This window comes from Euleptes europaea, chromosome 13 (genome assembly GCF_029931775.1).
Source record: "Euleptes europaea isolate rEulEur1 chromosome 13, rEulEur1.hap1, whole genome shotgun sequence".
Taxonomy (NCBI): domain Eukaryota; kingdom Metazoa; phylum Chordata; class Lepidosauria; order Squamata; family Sphaerodactylidae; genus Euleptes; species Euleptes europaea.
Window position 1 is genome coordinate 42,350,238 of NC_079324.1, and position 16,992 is coordinate 42,367,229.

General features: G+C 45.2%; 1 protein-coding gene across 2 annotated transcripts in view; it reads left to right on the forward strand.

Annotated features, from left to right (window-relative positions):
- The window catches only part of AIFM3 (apoptosis inducing factor mitochondria associated 3), a 40,361-nt gene extending 25,363 nt beyond the window's left edge, over nucleotides 1–14,998 (forward strand). For both annotated transcript variants that reach the window (XM_056859821.1, XM_056859820.1), the window contains exons 9-19: nucleotides 125–216; nucleotides 2,165–2,295; nucleotides 3,406–3,521; nucleotides 3,644–3,715; nucleotides 4,368–4,431; nucleotides 4,811–4,887; nucleotides 5,614–5,731; nucleotides 6,930–7,028; nucleotides 7,598–7,673; nucleotides 11,282–11,386; nucleotides 14,892–14,998. In XM_056859821.1, coding sequence (XP_056715799.1) covers nucleotides 125–216; nucleotides 2,165–2,295; nucleotides 3,406–3,521; nucleotides 3,644–3,715; nucleotides 4,368–4,431; nucleotides 4,811–4,887; nucleotides 5,614–5,731; nucleotides 6,930–7,028; nucleotides 7,598–7,673; nucleotides 11,282–11,386; nucleotides 14,892–14,931 — 990 coding nt within the window. In that variant the 3' untranslated portion in view covers nucleotides 14,932–14,998. The remainder of the gene's footprint in view (nucleotides 1–124; nucleotides 217–2,164; nucleotides 2,296–3,405; nucleotides 3,522–3,643; nucleotides 3,716–4,367; nucleotides 4,432–4,810; nucleotides 4,888–5,613; nucleotides 5,732–6,929; nucleotides 7,029–7,597; nucleotides 7,674–11,281; nucleotides 11,387–14,891) is intronic.
- Nucleotides 14,999–16,992: the final 1,994 nt, after the last annotated feature.

Below are 16,992 nucleotides of genomic sequence, written 5' to 3' on the forward strand. Positions count from 1 at the left end.
TTAAGGCAAAGTTACTAGGAGATGCAGGGAGGAGTGGCAGGGCAGTAGCATCCACACACTTAAGCTGACCTGGTCTGTGGCCTTTTTAAAGGTTCCCTGTAATGATCTTTAGAATTTGTTGCAGGTTGTGGCTATAGATATCAAGAACAAGACCGCAGTCTTCAAGGATGGATTTAAGATGGAATATAACAAACTGTTGCTGGCCACCGGAAGCACGTAAGTGCTCAACAGAGTGCGTTGTGCCCCCTGACCTATTATTTTGTACATAAGGAAGCTTGGAGGGAAATAATGGGTTGTGGGACAATCCATTACAGTGTCAGTAATGACTGTAAAGGTAGTCCCCTGTGCAAGCACCGGGTCATTACTAACCCATGGGGTGACGTCACATCCCGACATTTCCCAGGCAGACGATGTTTACGGAGTGGTTTGCCAGTGCCTTCCCCAGTCATCTACACTTTACCCCCAGCAAGCTGGGTACTCATTTTACCAACCTTGGAAGGATGGAAGGCTGAGTCAACCTTGAGCCGGCTACCTTAACCCGACTTCTGTTGGGATCGAACTCAGGTCGTGAGCAGAGCTTTTGACTGCAGTATTGCAGCTTACCACTCTGCACCATGGGGCTCTCTAGTAATCACTGTGCTTCTTGGAAATGATCGTATCCATACGTTGATGTAATTAGATCATGATTCCTCAAATAACCTCCGTTGGTAGCAGACAGGCAAAATAGCCTGGGGCCAATTCTCATGTTACGAAGTGTCTGCCATCAGTATTGTTGACAGATGTGGTCTGGGAGGTCCATGCTTGGAATTTCATTTCCAAGCATGAGAGATCCCAGTTCAGAGTAGGACCACAGTGCACAGAGAGAGGGGGTTTAAGCCTCCCCCCATGTCATTTTCCCTGGAGAAGCTGTTCCAGTTGGGGAATTTTATATGTAGCCCATTTGTACACACAAGTTACCCCAATGGAGCAAATCACGACTTATAGATCCTTTTTAGGAACTGCTTAAGTCCCTTCACATTATTTATTTATTTATTTATGTTTGAATTTATATCCTGCTGTCCCCCAGCCAAGGCTGTCCATGGTCCTGATCCAAATCAGGCCCAGAAGAATGAAGTTTCAAGCACAAAATTCACATCTGCCAATAGGACACATGAAGCACATGTGGAGACTCAAGAACTCTGCAATGTGAAAACTGGCCTTAGTAGCTTAGGGCCAAAAACAGAGGTGGCAGAAATCATGGATCTTTGCTAGTCTGTAACAAGTAAATTAAGTGTCCACACAGCTGTGATTTGCCTTGGGACCACATGGACAGGGAAGAGAGGATTTAACCCTTCAACCTTGGTCAGTCTTGCTAGTCAAAACGGCTTGCCACACAGTTAGCATTTTAAAGGGATAAAAAGATGTGTTGTTTAGAAACCTGACTTTTCCCCTTTAAAACAGCTGATAACGGTGAAAAGAGATGGGGTTTAATTAGCAAAGCCAAGCAAGGATTGAAGGGTTAAATCACCACTTTCTGTGTGGCCTAGGTCTAATCATGGCTGATTACCATTGGGGAGAAAGGTGGGGTATAAATGAAGTAAATAATAAATAGTAGCCCACCTTACCAAAAAAAAAAAGAACAGAAAAAAAAATAGAAAAAATAATCATGGCTGTGTGTATTAGAGAGACCAATTTATATTGTACAGATTGATGGGAGATCTGTAATCTCTGTCATGTGTGTTTTGATTCTCAGCAGCTGCACTAGGACCAGAGAGATGTAGGTCCAAATCTGTAGCTCTTTCATTGACATGCTGGGCAGCTTTGGGCAAGGCAGACTCTCCTATCTATAATGCTGTGGGAATCTATTATTTTGGTCAAGTGAGGAATTTATTACTTGGTGCAGGTTTGATTGTCAGACTCAAAAGGTTGCGGGAAAGAATGTGCCCCTCCCACTCCCTTCTGCAAATTCTGATGGTTAGTATTCTCTGCATATTCTCCACCTGTGCAAAATATTCTGCAAATTTTTGACATTTGGCATCAGCCTCTGACATCCAGAGATGTTGCATCCTTAAACACTGGACAAGATCTGACAGCTGATGTGAAGCAGCAGTCATTACTGAACAACATCTGACATTCGGCAACTGGTATTTAATATTATCTGATGGATGACTTTGTGTGTTTTCAGGCCGAAGACCCTTAGCTGTAAAGGTAAAGAAGTGGAAAATGTTTTTAATATCTCAACGGTGGAAGATGCCAATCGAGTGGTAAAGTTGGCCACCAGCAAAAATGCGGTCGTTGTGGGTGCCTCTTTCCTAGGTGAGCATTTCTGCACTGAAGGAAATTAAAGATTCCAGGGACTGGCTGTGCCCTCCTGGCCTGTCCACAGTTGCTTTCTCTTTAGTATGTTCTGAATTCCAGCAGACATAATGTGATGGGGAAACACTAAACTGTGTAGGACAGGGTTGGCCTATTCTCTTCCTTATTTTTAGTACTGGTAATTTTGCTGCAGCGGTCTGAAAGGAGTCAGCCACAGTTAAACAACAGTCTTCACACAGTTATTGCCTTTCCTTTCATTTCAGGCTCTTTTGACCAAAGGTCTTAAGCACAAATACATAAATACACAGTTATTGAGTGGTGCCAGCAGAACATTTCCATGAGGTATTTCCACAAGGTGGTTTATCGATTACCACGTGCCAGGTGCCACTAAAGATGATAGAAGTGGAGACAGAACAAGCCTGGGCCCACATATCCGAAGGATTGTCTTTCCCCTTATGAGACTGCATTCCAGCTGTGCTCAATAGATCTTTGTGTACGGAGGGTACTGTCCCTGTGGGCTACACTGGCCTGTAACCTGTTCTGGGGCTTTCTCCATTTCTGCTGCTCACTTGTGGAACAAACTTCCTTTTGTGGTCTGACAAAGCCCCTTATTGTTGACTTTTAAGAGGGGTATTAAATTTATTTATTTATTTATATTATTTCAAAAGACATTTGTCCAAGTGATTTATCTTGAGGAACAAACAATACCTGGGCTGCTGCCATTTAACTTTTTTTTTAATGTTATATTTTTATAATATGTTTTTGGTGGGATCATTGTTAGCTGCCTTGGGCTCTGATGAGGAAATGTCGGTTAGAAATGTTTTAAAACTAAAAAACACAAAACAAAACACAGATTTGACCTGAGGGGTAAAATCCACAGGTATTTCTCCTGAACAAGCCTCATGGAAATATGTTCAGGTAGGGGCTGACATAGGAGAATTTCACAGTGAATTGTGTTCTGTCTCTCTCAGTCTTAACGGAGCTGAAATTCTGGTTGCTTTTGCAACTGATCCATGAAGTCCACATCCAGTCCTCAAAGTTTCAATGTGGCTTGGAATTCACATGATAATTCAAGTGTTGCTATGGCTCATCAGTAGTTCTGTTTTCCAGGGATGGAGGTCGCAGCCTACCTGACTGAGAAGGCCCATTCTGTCTCGGTGGTAGAGCTAGAAGAAATCCCCTTCAAGAAGTTCTTTGGGGAGAAAATTGGGCGAGCCATCCTGAAAGTAATTACAGCTATGTAATTATGTCTGTCAGGGAAACATTCTGGGAGTTGATCACCCCTTCGACATTGTTCTCACTGGGCCAATTCAATGTTTGTTCTTCCTTTTTTGTTTTTCTTGGACAGATGTTTGAAAACAACCGGGTGAAATTCTACATGCAGACTGAAGTATCGGAACTGAGGGAACAGGATGGCAAGGTACTATACCCGTGACAATTTCTCTGGGTAGGAGCAGGGTTGTGTGGTGTGCACCCTGATATGGCAACTGCCCCTTTGAAACCTCCAGAGCAATTCACTGTGTTCTTGCCAGCTGAGGCTGATGAGAAAATTGGGATGTAGCTTGCCGGTTTCTACTCCTACATAAGAACAGTATTGGGAAGTGTACAATTTTCCTTTCCATATATTGTACTGCACAGAGTAGGAAAAAGACACCAGTGTGGGTATTGCCACTTTTGTTCACGGGAGACTGTTACTTAGTTACACTATGCATAAATGTGCACATCTAGAGGCACCTTAGTGGGTAGATCAGAGATGCTAGCAGACACCAGGAGCAGTAGAGACCAGGAGTTGGAGCTATGGAGATGAGAGAGGGGAGGTTCTTTGGCTCTGCTGTGGCCCATAAGGCTTGTTATTCTAAGGGCAGGAACTCAAATCCATGACTGGGGCTTCCACTGCTCCAAATGGTGCTACCTGTAGGCCAGACACAGTTGGCATGTAACAACTTTTCCATCTACTCCAAACTATGTTGTGACTTCACAGCATGGTGTACTCAACTTTGGTTAAAGAAAAAGTGATAAGACATGGATGTTGTGTGTTCTTTAATTTGCTGAGTTTTTTCCCCCCCTTAAAGCTAAAGGAAGTTGTGCTGAAGAGCGGCAAGATTCTCCGTGCTGATGTCTGTGTCATAGGCATCGGTAGGTGTCTGTGTTCACTGTGCAGCTGTATCACTGCTGGGGTTGTTCTTGAATGGCTTCAAGGGGCCCCAATGTGTCCTGTCCGCAGATGGTACATTGCTCACCTCTTTCAGCAAATTCCAGAACTCGAACGCATGGCCCTGTGAACTTGGGTTGATTCCTGAGTAGAAGGTTCATGAAAATTCATGATATGATTGGCTATCATGTTGTTTCAAAATTATAAGGATAACCCAATCAGAGGTGATGTTTCTCACCGGGATGTGTTCACAAGATCACTTCTGAATTGGAGTTGGTCCCTAAAATTGGGATCTTTGGGCCTGGGTGGCAACAAGGCAGGACGTCCGAGTCAGTGACAAAATTTCCATTTTCCTTTGGTCAGGTGCGACTCCCGCAACAGGCTTCCTGAAGCAGAGTGGCATTAACATGGATTCCAAAGGCTTCATTGTTGTGAATAAGGTAAATCCAGCTAAAGCAGTCAGGTAGGAAAGACTAAAACTAACACGAATGAGGTGGTGGTGGGTGGAACCGAAGGCAGAGGCGCTCTGAAGGAACTGCAACAAAATCTGAACCTGTCAGGTCTGTGTGGGCAAATAAGAGTACAATGCCCAGAGTATGATCTGAAGACACCTGGCTGAAGCCACACAGGCCTGGCTGTACTCCATGCCTGAGGAGGAGGAGAAGAAGAAGAGCTGGTTTTTATACCCTTCTTTTCTCTACCTTTAAGGAGTCTCAAAGCGTCTTAAAATCACTTTGCCTTCCCCTCCCCACAACAGACACCTTGTGAGGTTGGTGGGGCTGAGAGAGTTCAGAGAGAACTGTGACTAGCCCAAGGTCACCCTGCAGGCTTCATGTGGAGGAGTGGGGAATCGAACCCGCTTCTCCAGATTAGAGTCCACCGCTCATGTAGAGGAGTGGGGGATCAAACCCTGTTCTCTAGATTAGAGTCCACTGCTCTTAACCACTACACCACTTTGCACTGTTTTGTGCTCCTGGGAGGAGACAGAGGTGAAATATGAATGCATGCTTGGGCTTTTCTGGTGTTGCTTAATGTGAGTGGCAGATTCAGCTATATCCTATCACTGTTCTCAGTATCTTCCCATTCCTGCTCATGTTTGTGTGTGTGTGTGTAAAAATGTTGCTGTGTCATCTCAGTTGAATGGGACCTTTTTCTGTGCCTTCCAGATGATGCAGACTAACTTTCCAGGCATTTTTGCAGCTGGTGATGCTGTTGCGTTTCCACTGGCCTTGCGGAATAACAAGAAGGTGAACATCCCTCATTGGCAGATGGCCCATATGCAGGGTAGGTGCCGTTCTCGCCCTTTTCAAAATGCTGCCTTTAATAGCAGAAGCCCCTCTTTGCCATCACCCAGGGAATGAAGAGGCAGAGGCAGGGGGATTTGCATTAATGCATTTGCAGCTTGCTGTAGGTGATGATGATTGGCTAAAGCCAAACTAAGCTGCCCCATTTGTTTCACTGGATATCTACCCCATCCATATATTACATGCAGGGTGGTTTCAACTGACAGACAGTAGGGAGGTAAGATGGGTACAGTGAGACTTCAGCTCCACTCAACTTGCAGTCTGCTTTAAAAAGAGGAGCTCCCAATTCCCAATTGGTACATGAGTACCAAGGATAGTTGCCCAGCTACTTTTTACGCCCTCTATTTCTGTCCATGTCAGGCTATTGCTCTGACCAAGTCACACAAACAATTGATTTTAAAGCTTTTGATTTTCAACACTTCAAGTATTTCTTGAATGTGTATGGAAATCAGAGGTGGTGAAGTTTGTTTAAATGCTCTTGTAAAGCAGCAAGCGTATCCTAGCTTGTTAGTTGGTCTGGGTGCAAAATCAATCAAGTTTTGCAGGCGCACTTTGGTATAGCTCCAAATTGTGGGACCTTTGCAATATATTATCTATATATCTAATAGCAACCTGTGACCCCCATCTGTGGATACCTAAATCTGCAGATCAGGACCACACCGACACTATACAGATTTTTCTGCAAATTTGGGGTAATCCCTAGGTTTGCAGAAAAATCTGAAAAGTTTTTTAAAAATATATTGAGGGTTTAAATTCCCCCCATTTAAAAAATAGAGAGGACATCGGGATCCGCTTTGGGCCTGGCGGTGGGAGATGCCAGGAGCAGCCCTGAGCTACAGGGACCGGAGCAGAGCTTTAGGTTGGTGGTGGGGCCTAGACTGTGACAGGGGGGAGACGTGATTCCCCCTCCACAAGTCTCGCGGGCCTCCCACTTGTCAATCCTATTTTATCAGGGTGGTTTTAGCTGATGGGCAGCAGGGGCAGCTGCCTCAGGCCCCGTGCATACCATGAGAGCGAGCCGCCCCCTTTATGCCTGAATTCTAGTTTTCCCAGAGCACCTGCCTAGTTACCACTGGATGCAGACTGCTGTACGGAATAGAATTGGTCTGATCTAACATGACACCTCTTTATTTTTTGTAATGCTCTAGGCTAATGTTTGTTTTATCCCCACTTTCCAGGACGTATAGCGGCTCTAAACATGTTGGCCCATGGGACAGAAATCAGCACAGTCCCATGCCTGTGGACAGCAATGTTTGGCAAAAGCATCCGCTACACCGGTGAGGACAGAACTGGCTGCATTTTCTTAACTGAAAGATTGCAATGAGGAAACTACAAAAGCGTGGTTCTGTTGGAGGCGGGGACGGGGGAGGGCCAGCTGCAGGACACAGATGGCTATTGACACTGAGGAATGTTTGGCTAATCCTAAATGTGGAATGTCTGTTGAGAGCAAGTGATTGTTGCAGGTGCCCCAGAGGGCAGGAAACTCTGTGGTTTTAAGGGAACGTTCCTTTTAAGATACACTTGAAAGGGTCTAAGCAATGCTCACTGGAACGTCAGAAACCAAAATGACTGAATAAGCTTTCCAGCAACCAGGAGCAGGGCTTCACTGCGTTATGTAGTGGTTATGTACCTTTCCACAGCAGTATCAAAACCAGGATAAATTATACAGAATACTAAAATTGAAGAACAAATTGTGCAAATCAAAAGACATGCAGACTTGCATAATTTATACAGGTCATTGTTTGGCTGTTCTTAGCACATTTTACATGTAGTAGTAGTAATAACAGTATACATACAACCCTGTTGATACCTTCTTATCTGTCTTTATGTATTTATTTTTTTCCAGGCCATGGAGAAGGATTCGATGATGTGGTCATTCGAGGAGACTTAGATGAACTGAAATTTGTGGCTTTTTACACCAAGTAAGTGCCTTTCATCCTCTCTTAAGGTTGCTTCCACACTAGGACCGCTGACATTTGTTCATTCAGCTTTAACAGAGAATCCACATAACTTCATTGGCAATATGTTGCAGTTCAGTATTTTCCCTGTTACCCTCCAATCCTTTTTCAGACCTCATTTTGTATTGTTTATTCTAGTTTTGTTAATAATAAGGAGGGCAAGAAGCTATGCAGGGGCACAGCAGGCCTGCTCCTGAAAACATTGAGCAAAGGATTTGGTTACAAAGGGAAAAGTACTTAAAGTGTCTCTCCTGCCCACCCCCCCAAGATCTGATAATGAATGTTTGATTCAGAAATGCTGGAGCCAGATGCAGAATAGCAAGAAATAGTTCATTAAGATGGAAGCACAAAAAAAGGAGGAACATTGAAAGGGACAGTAGCACTGAGAAACCGAAAGAGTACTTTGATTATCCATATTAGACTGCCTGGCAGTTGGAACATGCCCTAGAATCCTCTGGGACACACTAGGGTTGCTTCTGCACAGATGATTTGCTCTGCCTTAGCTTCTTTACTGCTGCACTATTTTCAGGAGCATCCACACAACATTGTCCTCATTTGCCTTGCTTCCATAACTTCCCCTGCTTTGCTGCGGTCTTTCCCAAACCTGCTTTGCAAAGTGCAATTTTTGGGAAGAATCACAGACAGAATTTTTTGCAGCCATAAGGAGGGGAACGTGCGCTTATTTGCAGCTCCTGCCTGCATCAGCACCATTCCCACCACACACACACACCCCAGAGGGATTTTTCAGGCTTTAAAAGATGGGATAGTCACACACTTTTAGCAATATGTCAATTACCAATTTTTCTTTCAAAAGCCCTGGAAAAGCACTGAGGTCATGATGGCGGCCCCAGGGGATTGAGGCAAGAAAAGTGCAAGAAGAATCTTTGTTTAGAGGCTCCACTGCTGCAAATGCCTCCGCGTTTGCAACAGCAGTGGGAGGAATGCAGAAGATGGTCCCTGAGTGTAAGCTTCCTCAGTTTCCCTGGCAGATTTACAGATTGGGTTTGTTGCAGTTGGGTCAACACGGGGTCTTTCACAGTAGTAAGTTCAGTAACAGCTGCACTAGATCATAAAAACCCAAGTACAGACAAACTGCTGAAACTATGTGTTGTTCTGCTGTCTAGGCGAGTCCCCAAGAGATGGTCATTATACAATAAGGTGACCCCCTGCGTAGAGTCCTGGAGGTAACTTTGAACACTGTCTGCCCACAAGGACTAATCAGGCTCCAGTTCTTTCAGACCGGGACATGCGGGTTGCCCATTTTCTCATTCCCTTCCTCCCTTCCCCAGAGGCGCTGATGTGTAAATGTAACCTCTGGGATGATCCTCTGCTGTGTCTCTTCACTAGATCTTAGATGCAAACTAGGTGAAATTATATATCTTGTGTTGGATCCATTTTGGAGCATGCACATTTTTGCATTTCATGGAATTCTTCTTCATCCAGAATTGAAAACTGGCACATTTCAGGTGTGTTGATATGCGGATAAATCTGGTTACAAGTGACTGATGAAACACATGCCATCATGTTCATGCACAGTGCTTTCCAAATAGCTCATTATCAGCAACACCAAATGTTTTCCAGTATCTTGTATATCTGCTTATACTGGCCTGTCAAACAGATTTGTGGAAGCCAGAAAACCCGCTTGCTCCAATGCTGACCGACAACTGTCAAAGGATAATTTTGGTACACCCTTCTGTCTTATCTTTTGGGGCCAATCTGGCAGCTTCTATCTACTGAACATTTGATACTCCCGAGAGAGTCGCTTTGCTGTCCGGTTCTGTATGTTGGGAAGTAACAGGGCTGCGTTCTGTTCACCTTTGCTTTCTTCCACCATTGGCCTAATCTTGAGAAAGCAGCTTACCTGGCAGGTAGTGTGGGAAGAGACTGCCCTCTGCCTTCCTCTCTTCTCTGTCTCTACTTGGTGATGGCCTATTCCCCTGGACTGTTTTGCCTTGTTTAGCTGCGCAATTGCAGCTATCAAGACGTTGAAGAAATTGGTATTTTCAGTAATCAAATGACTGCAATGTTTTTTTAATGAGTGGAGAGGGGTGAAACGTCTGCATAACAGATGACGTTTAGAAAGAAATGGCCTTTCTTTCTCTGTGTGAGCTGGCTAGGTCAAGGGTTTACTTGTTCTTACATTGGGACCTGCTTGCTGAAAGAAAGATGTTCAAATGCTAGTGGTTGCTTGGGGGACCAAAAAGCAGCCATGTATAATCCGAGTCATGTGCCCAGCATCCTTTAATGTTGTACAGGATACTTGGCTTTAACTCTTGGCTTGAGCATCATGGCACAGATAACCAACTTCAGGGGTGGAAGGCACAGTCTTTTAGCCTGTTGATTTATTTGTACTCTTTCTCCTCAGATCCAACGAAGGATGAGTTTTGCATGGCCATAGTCTTTTATAAAACAACAACAGGGAACAGTTCTAGTCACAAACTGTTTAGTGTGTACAGTTAGCAAAGAGGAGTTGCAGTGTTAATTTGCTGCAGCAAAAGCAAAGGATCAAAGAGCCTTCCAGATAGCGCAACTCGATAGTTAGACTCTAATAAGCAAGCATCTGTTTCATCAGATGCAAGTTTACTCTCATATTGAGCATGGAAGAGTATGAAAGAGAATTCCTTCTCCTGAAAGCTTAACAGCAATTAGTTCTGTAGCTTGTTTGTCCTTTCTGGGACTTATTTGTGGGATCAGTGGAAGTGAAAGAATTACACTGGTGGGGGTTCCCTGTAACCCTCACCACAAAGCATGCAAGCTTATCCTGAAGGTGTGAAGGCAGATGTAAAATGAAAACAGAACTCACAGTGAATTATGAATATGTGAAGCTGCCTTATACGGAATCAGACCCTTGGTCCATCAAAGTCAGTATTGTCTACTCAGACTGGCAGCGGCTGTTCAGGGTCTCAGGTAGAGGTCTTTCGCATTATCTACTACCTGATCTCCTTAACCGGAGATGCTGGGGATTGAACCTGGGACCTTCCGCATGCCAAGCACAGTGGGCCCAGCTTCCTCCCAGCTTTGCAACTGAAATGCCAGGCTTAAATCCCAGCTAGCTGGAGGCTGGCTTGATTGCAGACCTATTCCCATGAGTCAAGCAGGTTGTCCATTTGAGGAAATTTTTTTAACATCACATGAATATTTATGCATTAATCTGGTCACTTGTCACTTTACCACTTTAGAAAAAAGAAACTTTAAAAAAATGTAAAACTGATCAGGCTTGAGGGTAAGGTTTCTTGCTCATAGGGGTAGTTTGAGAGAGGCCGGCCTGTAGCGTGCACAGCCAATGTTCTGCTTCAAGGTCACAGAACTGGTTTTTCCTGGAAAGGAATGGAGTTGAGCAAAACAAGGGTACTTCTCTATGCTCTAAAAATATCATGCGTTACCACTGCTTGGAGATGCTTGAAGCTTGCCTTGCCTTGGGCACTGGCGGATGGCACCTTAAGGCATCACTGAATCAGACAAGTGTCCTTCTGTTTCCACAGACCGAAAGGTTGTACATCTATGGAAGAGTTCCTTCCGGTCCTTCCCCTCCTTCCCCACTGCCTTTCAGCGTGTGTTATCTTTCATTTTAGGAATGAGGAGGTGGTTGCTGTGGCAAGTATGAACTATGACCCGATTGTCTCCAAGGTGGCTGATGTCATGGGAGCTGGAAGAGCTATCAGGAAAAGAGACGTGGAGTAAGTAGGAGCCCTGGAGTTGAGGCTCCCTTCCCCTCTTCCGCCCATGAGAGTAAAGGCAGTGTGCTCAAATGTGCAGTTTGGCACTGGGCAGAGAAGGTGGCTTCCTGAGCACCTTGTTATTTATATTCAGAGCTAGTTTTTAGTCTGGGTGCCTCTCCCCCTCCCCTTTGTCAGGGTTCTGGTACTTTTAGAAGCCATGCAGCCAGTGACACTTTTCCCAGCAAGCCAACACAGTGATGGGGGGAAACTTCACTTGCATGAATTTCCACTCTACTGGGGGTAGGGTTGCCAGGTCCCTGTTTGCCACTGGCGGGAGGTTTTTGGGGCGGAGGCTGAGGAAGATGGGGTTTGGGGAGGGGAGGGACTTCAGTGCCATGGAGTCCAATTGCCAAAGTGGCCATTTTCTCCAGGTGAACTGATCTCTATTGGCCAGAGATCAGTTGTAATAGCAGGACCTCTCCAGCTAGTACCTGGAGATTGGCAACCCTAACCGGGGAGGAGGCCCACCCCTGTTCACAGTGATTTGGGCAATACCTGATAAAATGTCAGGAGCCAGAGTGGTGGCCCCGGGATTTCCAAAGATGGGGCACAGGCTTAGTGTCAACAGTGTGTGGCTGTGACCTTGCGCCTGAGAATAGGATCAGCCCAGCCCAACAGGTAGAGATTTGACAGATTTTTCAGATCCATCTTGAGATCGAGGGTTGCATATCACTCCCGTTTTTCTCTCTCTCTGTGCTCATTCTCACTCTCTGCATCTGAACCCTGCCCTAAATCTCAAAACTGCCTCTCATTGCAAGTAGCCAAGACAGTAGGTGTGGACACCATTACCACCTCTGAAGGAACTACACATCCCATGGTGCACTGTGCAGTTGTCTACTAGTGAGGCCATTCCACTGATTAAATGAGGGGAAGCACTCTCTTTTAGAACAGAGGTGAATTTACAGCCTTTCTGTCTCCCTCTGCACGTTCATCCATGTGGTTGGGCTGGGCTAAAATGCCTTATGGGTATAGAGATGCCCCTCTCTCCAACTAACAGAACATATTTTACAACATGGAAAGAAATTACAAAGAGATTCAAAGTTTTCACAATTTATACAAGCAGCACAGAAATCCACTTTTCTTGGTGCAGATTTTTGTGCATCTTTTGTGTACGGTTTGTACACAGACCTACGTAAGGTTTTTGTTTTGCAAGATAGCTATCCAGTTAGGATCAAATGTTGATTCTCTTCTTTTTTCTCTTTCTCTCTCTCCTTTTATTGCTGCAATTTAAGGCTGTTCGTCCGTTATGGAACGTACGTATATTTGAGCCTGCTAACAGTGTGGAAGTGGCAGTTATTAGCAGAGGCACCCAAATTTGGATGTCCCAGGCTTTGTATCTGTGGATAGTTGAGCTTTTTGTCAGCAGTCACTGAACCACGATAGCACCTCCCCCTTTGTCTTTACCTTTTTTACATGCTTGGGGGGGGGGCTCCTGGGGAGCTGGGTCTTACCAAAAGGGAGGAGAAAGCTCCAGGACAATTTGAACCTGCCTCCCTTTCTGTGGACATCGGTCCTGTGGTGTATGCAAAGGCCTGCTTGAAAATAGCATCTCTGGTCACCTATAGTGAGGAAAAGGTATGTCCTGGTGGCCAGCTTGGTGGGGAGCAGACTCTATCAACTATGTCCTGGTGGCCAGCTTGGTGGGGAGCAGACTCTATCAACTAGGAAATGAGTTGACTTTTCTCTCTCTCAGTGTGCCACAAATGATGCCCATGCACTGTGGGCAGGGCAATTTATGTTGGCTATTCATTTGTATGGGCTTATCTGGAAGACTGGGCAACAGTGGTGCTGTAAATTGAGTTTGCTACCTGAACACAGTGATGGGAGGAGAAAGCCATGGTAGTGAGAAAGAACAGCGCTGCTAAGACACTCTGGAGCCTCCAGTGCGCTTATGTGGGAACTGTGAACATGCACTGACCCTTCAGATTCTGCATAATGTTCATAAGGGTTATGGTTTCTAACATGTAGTGTCAGAGTTCTCCCAACTTGATTTTGACTGAGACAGTCAGACACCAGGTGCAAGGCAACTCATTTCCAAAGTGTGCGCAGCCCTGACTTGGATTGGGACTGTGGTGCAGGAGGGCAAGTGGTTCCAGCCTTCCCTGTGGCACCATTTTCCTGACCCAAAATGGCCCCAGGGATATGTCACTTGCCCTGCGCATGTGTTGATGGGAACTCAGATGGTGCACGTTACTCATGGTCGCATGTGTTTTGACCCTAAGTGAGCTGGAGTTGTTTGGGTAGCTGATGGTGGGAGGAATAAAGCAGTATGTTAGGATAGGAGGACCATAAAGTGAAAGTGCGGAGAGGAAAGCGAGGGAAAGCTTTAAAGGTAAGAAGAAGTTCATGCTGGATAGGAAAGGGGATCAGGAGCCAGTGGAAGAAACAGAATGGATTCTGTGGCTGTTGCTAGCCAATGTCTTATGGCTTGTTACCCATTTAAGGGAGTTGAGTTCACAAACGAGACGGAGGAGATCCGCTGTAAGCGCTGTGTCAAGCCAAGTCCACGGACAGGATATTTACTAAGCCAATTTTGCAAGAAGCTGTTTCTTCTCGTTATGGAAAATATTGTTGGACTTGCACAGTAGCTCATTTGGTGGTGACCCACATTTGTATATTTGTATATAGTGTTTGTTTTTGTTCATCACCGATTTTTGTGTATGCATGCATAGTACTAGATAGGTTGTATTGCAATTTTGGATGTTGTTGTTCTCATACAATATATGTTGCGTTTGATAATTATATTGAGCCACGTGCTGTTATTTTGTTTGAGCTATTCTCATTATAGCATTTGGGTGTTTTTTCCTATTGTGGCTTGTGGAGGCATGGCGCACTTAAACAATCAGCTGTGACTTCTGCCCCGTCAAAATGCTTGTGTGGATTTGCCATCAGATGTGGCTTGAAAGAAGTTCTTTCACATTGTCTTTTACCACTGTTCAGACAGGTTTTGCAAGCGTTCTTGAACTACACCCCCCCCCAATAAAACCTATTTAACCAAAAGAGCATGAGGGCCTACACATTCCTCTGTTTTCACATCCACCCCGTGTTCTTTTGTATGATAAGTCCACCAGGAGTTCCATGTTTAGAGCTTACTTTTTTATTTTTTTGGAAATGTAATTCTCAGACGTGTGAGTGGCCTGATCTGGATTGAGATTATGGTACTCGGGAGAAAGGGTTTAAACCTCACCCCTTCTCCCCAGTGCTGGATTTCTAACCTAAAATGAACCCAGGCTGCTATTTGGCTCCTTGGGAAACTTGTGTACACTGGTTGGTCTACATCCAGGTTTCCTCAGTGGGACAAATAGTTGGTCCTCAGGGGTGTCTCGGGTCAGGAAAATGGTGTTGTAGGGTTTGTACTTCCCACCCTCCTAAAAATTGCCTGACTCAAGACTAATGTTAACTTGCTCAGGGGAAAGTTTAGAAAACCCTCCTACAATGAAGCTCCTTTCTGTCTTTTCTATAGGACTGGAGACATGTCCTGGCTAACAGTGAAAGGCTTATAATGGCCCTGTGAAATGCTGGTTCTCTACCGACTCTACAGTAGCCAGCGGGGAGATGCATGCCACACACACTTCCATGACTTCGATGAATCTGGCATCTTCTTATGAACCCCCCCGCCTTGGACTGTCCTCTTTCTGCATCCCTTCCCAAAGGCCCACTCTTGGGAGCATTCTTGACCAGATGAACCTGCACTTTAGTATTACAGAGTGGCTTTAAAAAGTCCTCTAAGCCAACTAGAGGGAAAGGTGGTGCCTTCTGTATAACCTACTTGTCGTGGCCAAGCTGAATTTAACACTGTCTGATGTGTCCTTTGGAAAGCTCTGCATTAATTCAGCAGAGCACTGTGGAAGAGGAGTAAATATGGGTGATTTGCACATTCCTGGGATTAGTGTAGCGTACAGGTGCCAGAAAGAAAGAGACCCTGAGAACTCCTCCTGGGCAGAGGAAGATCTCCATGGATTACTCCTTGTCTGGCTTCTTAGATTACTTCCACAATCCCATCATTCCTTCTCTCAACTCCATTCCTTTTGAGGCTCCATCTCCAAATGCTTGCATGCTTTTCCTGCAGTCAGGGCAGCAGGGGCTCAATTAGACCCTCCTGCAATACAGAGGCAACTAGCCTGGAAGGGGCTTCGGATGCACCAGGAACAGAGGAGGTAAGATGATTTCATGAGCAAGTGGGCCTTCCTTGCAGCGGCTGAGATGGTTACAGCACAAGAGGTATGATCACCCCTTTGGCATACATGCTGCACCTGATGCTTTCTCCTCCTGGCCCTCTCATCTTGCTCCCTGCATGCCCTATATATGGGGCTGGGTGTATGTGACAATGCTGCATAAGGAGCATGGAATATGGACACACAATCCAGTTTTTTGAGCATGTGATTTTTTGCTCTGACCTGGATGGCCCAGGTTAACCTGATCTCATCAATCTCAGAAGCTGGTTAGTACTTGGATTTGACACCATCGAGGAAGTCCAGGGTTGCTATGCAGAGGAAGGCAATGGCAAACCGCCTCTGTTAATCTCTTGCCTTGAAAACCCTACTGAACACGACAGCACTTTATACACCACCATTTATTTTTAAAGGAACACATTTTTAGCTTTCATAGTTATGTGGATGTGCTTGATAATGTGTGGACAATACCTTTGGGAATCTCTGATGGCTGGGGAGGAGGGAGGCTGAATAAAATTTTCATTCGTTGGTGGTGGGAATAGTCTCCTTCTCAGAATAAATTAGGCAATCTGTGAGAAATACACTTAATTTGCATAAATTCATACATGTCATAGAATTGAGTTTTTGTTGCAAAATTTGGGTTTTTTCCCTCAGCCTACGCAGTCCTGCCTACCAAGCAGCACAGCTTCTAAATGCTACGCCTCTCTGAATAATCATCCCTTCTGTTCCCAACCATCCTTACCTTGTACTGTCCGTATCACTTGTGAGGCTCTGAGATCCAGCAGATTCTTTTTGCAGAACACCTAAAGGAAAATGGAAGACCCAACATGAATCTCATAGGTTGCCTTTGGCACTATCCATGGCTTAAAGGTGGATTCAGTGCATCGTTGGGGCACCTGAGTTTTCCAAGGTACAGCTCTGGGAGATGCAACTGCTGAGCTTCCTCCATCTCCACACATAGATATAGCCCACCTCAGTCTTGTGCATCTCCCCTGCATTGACTTAACAGGGCTTCCACCATTTACCTTGCCTAGTTTTAGGACTTGAACATATGTTTCAGAAGGCAGAAACTTGCCACTTGCATCACTTCATCTTTATGCAGTTGAACACATGAAGCTGCCTTATACTGAATCAGACCCTAGGTCCATCAGTGTCAGTATTGTCTACTCAGACAGGCAGCGGCTCTCCAGGGTCTCAGGCTGAGGTCTTTCACATCACCTCCTTGCCTAGTCCCTTTAACTGGAGATGCTGGGGATTGAACCTGGGACCTTCTACATGCCAAGCAGATGCTGTACCACTGAGCCACTGCCCCTACTGATTGAATTTCTGCTTTTCATGCAACTGTAAGAGGCACCAAGAAATAGGGACTGTATTTGCCCGCCCTGCATCTCC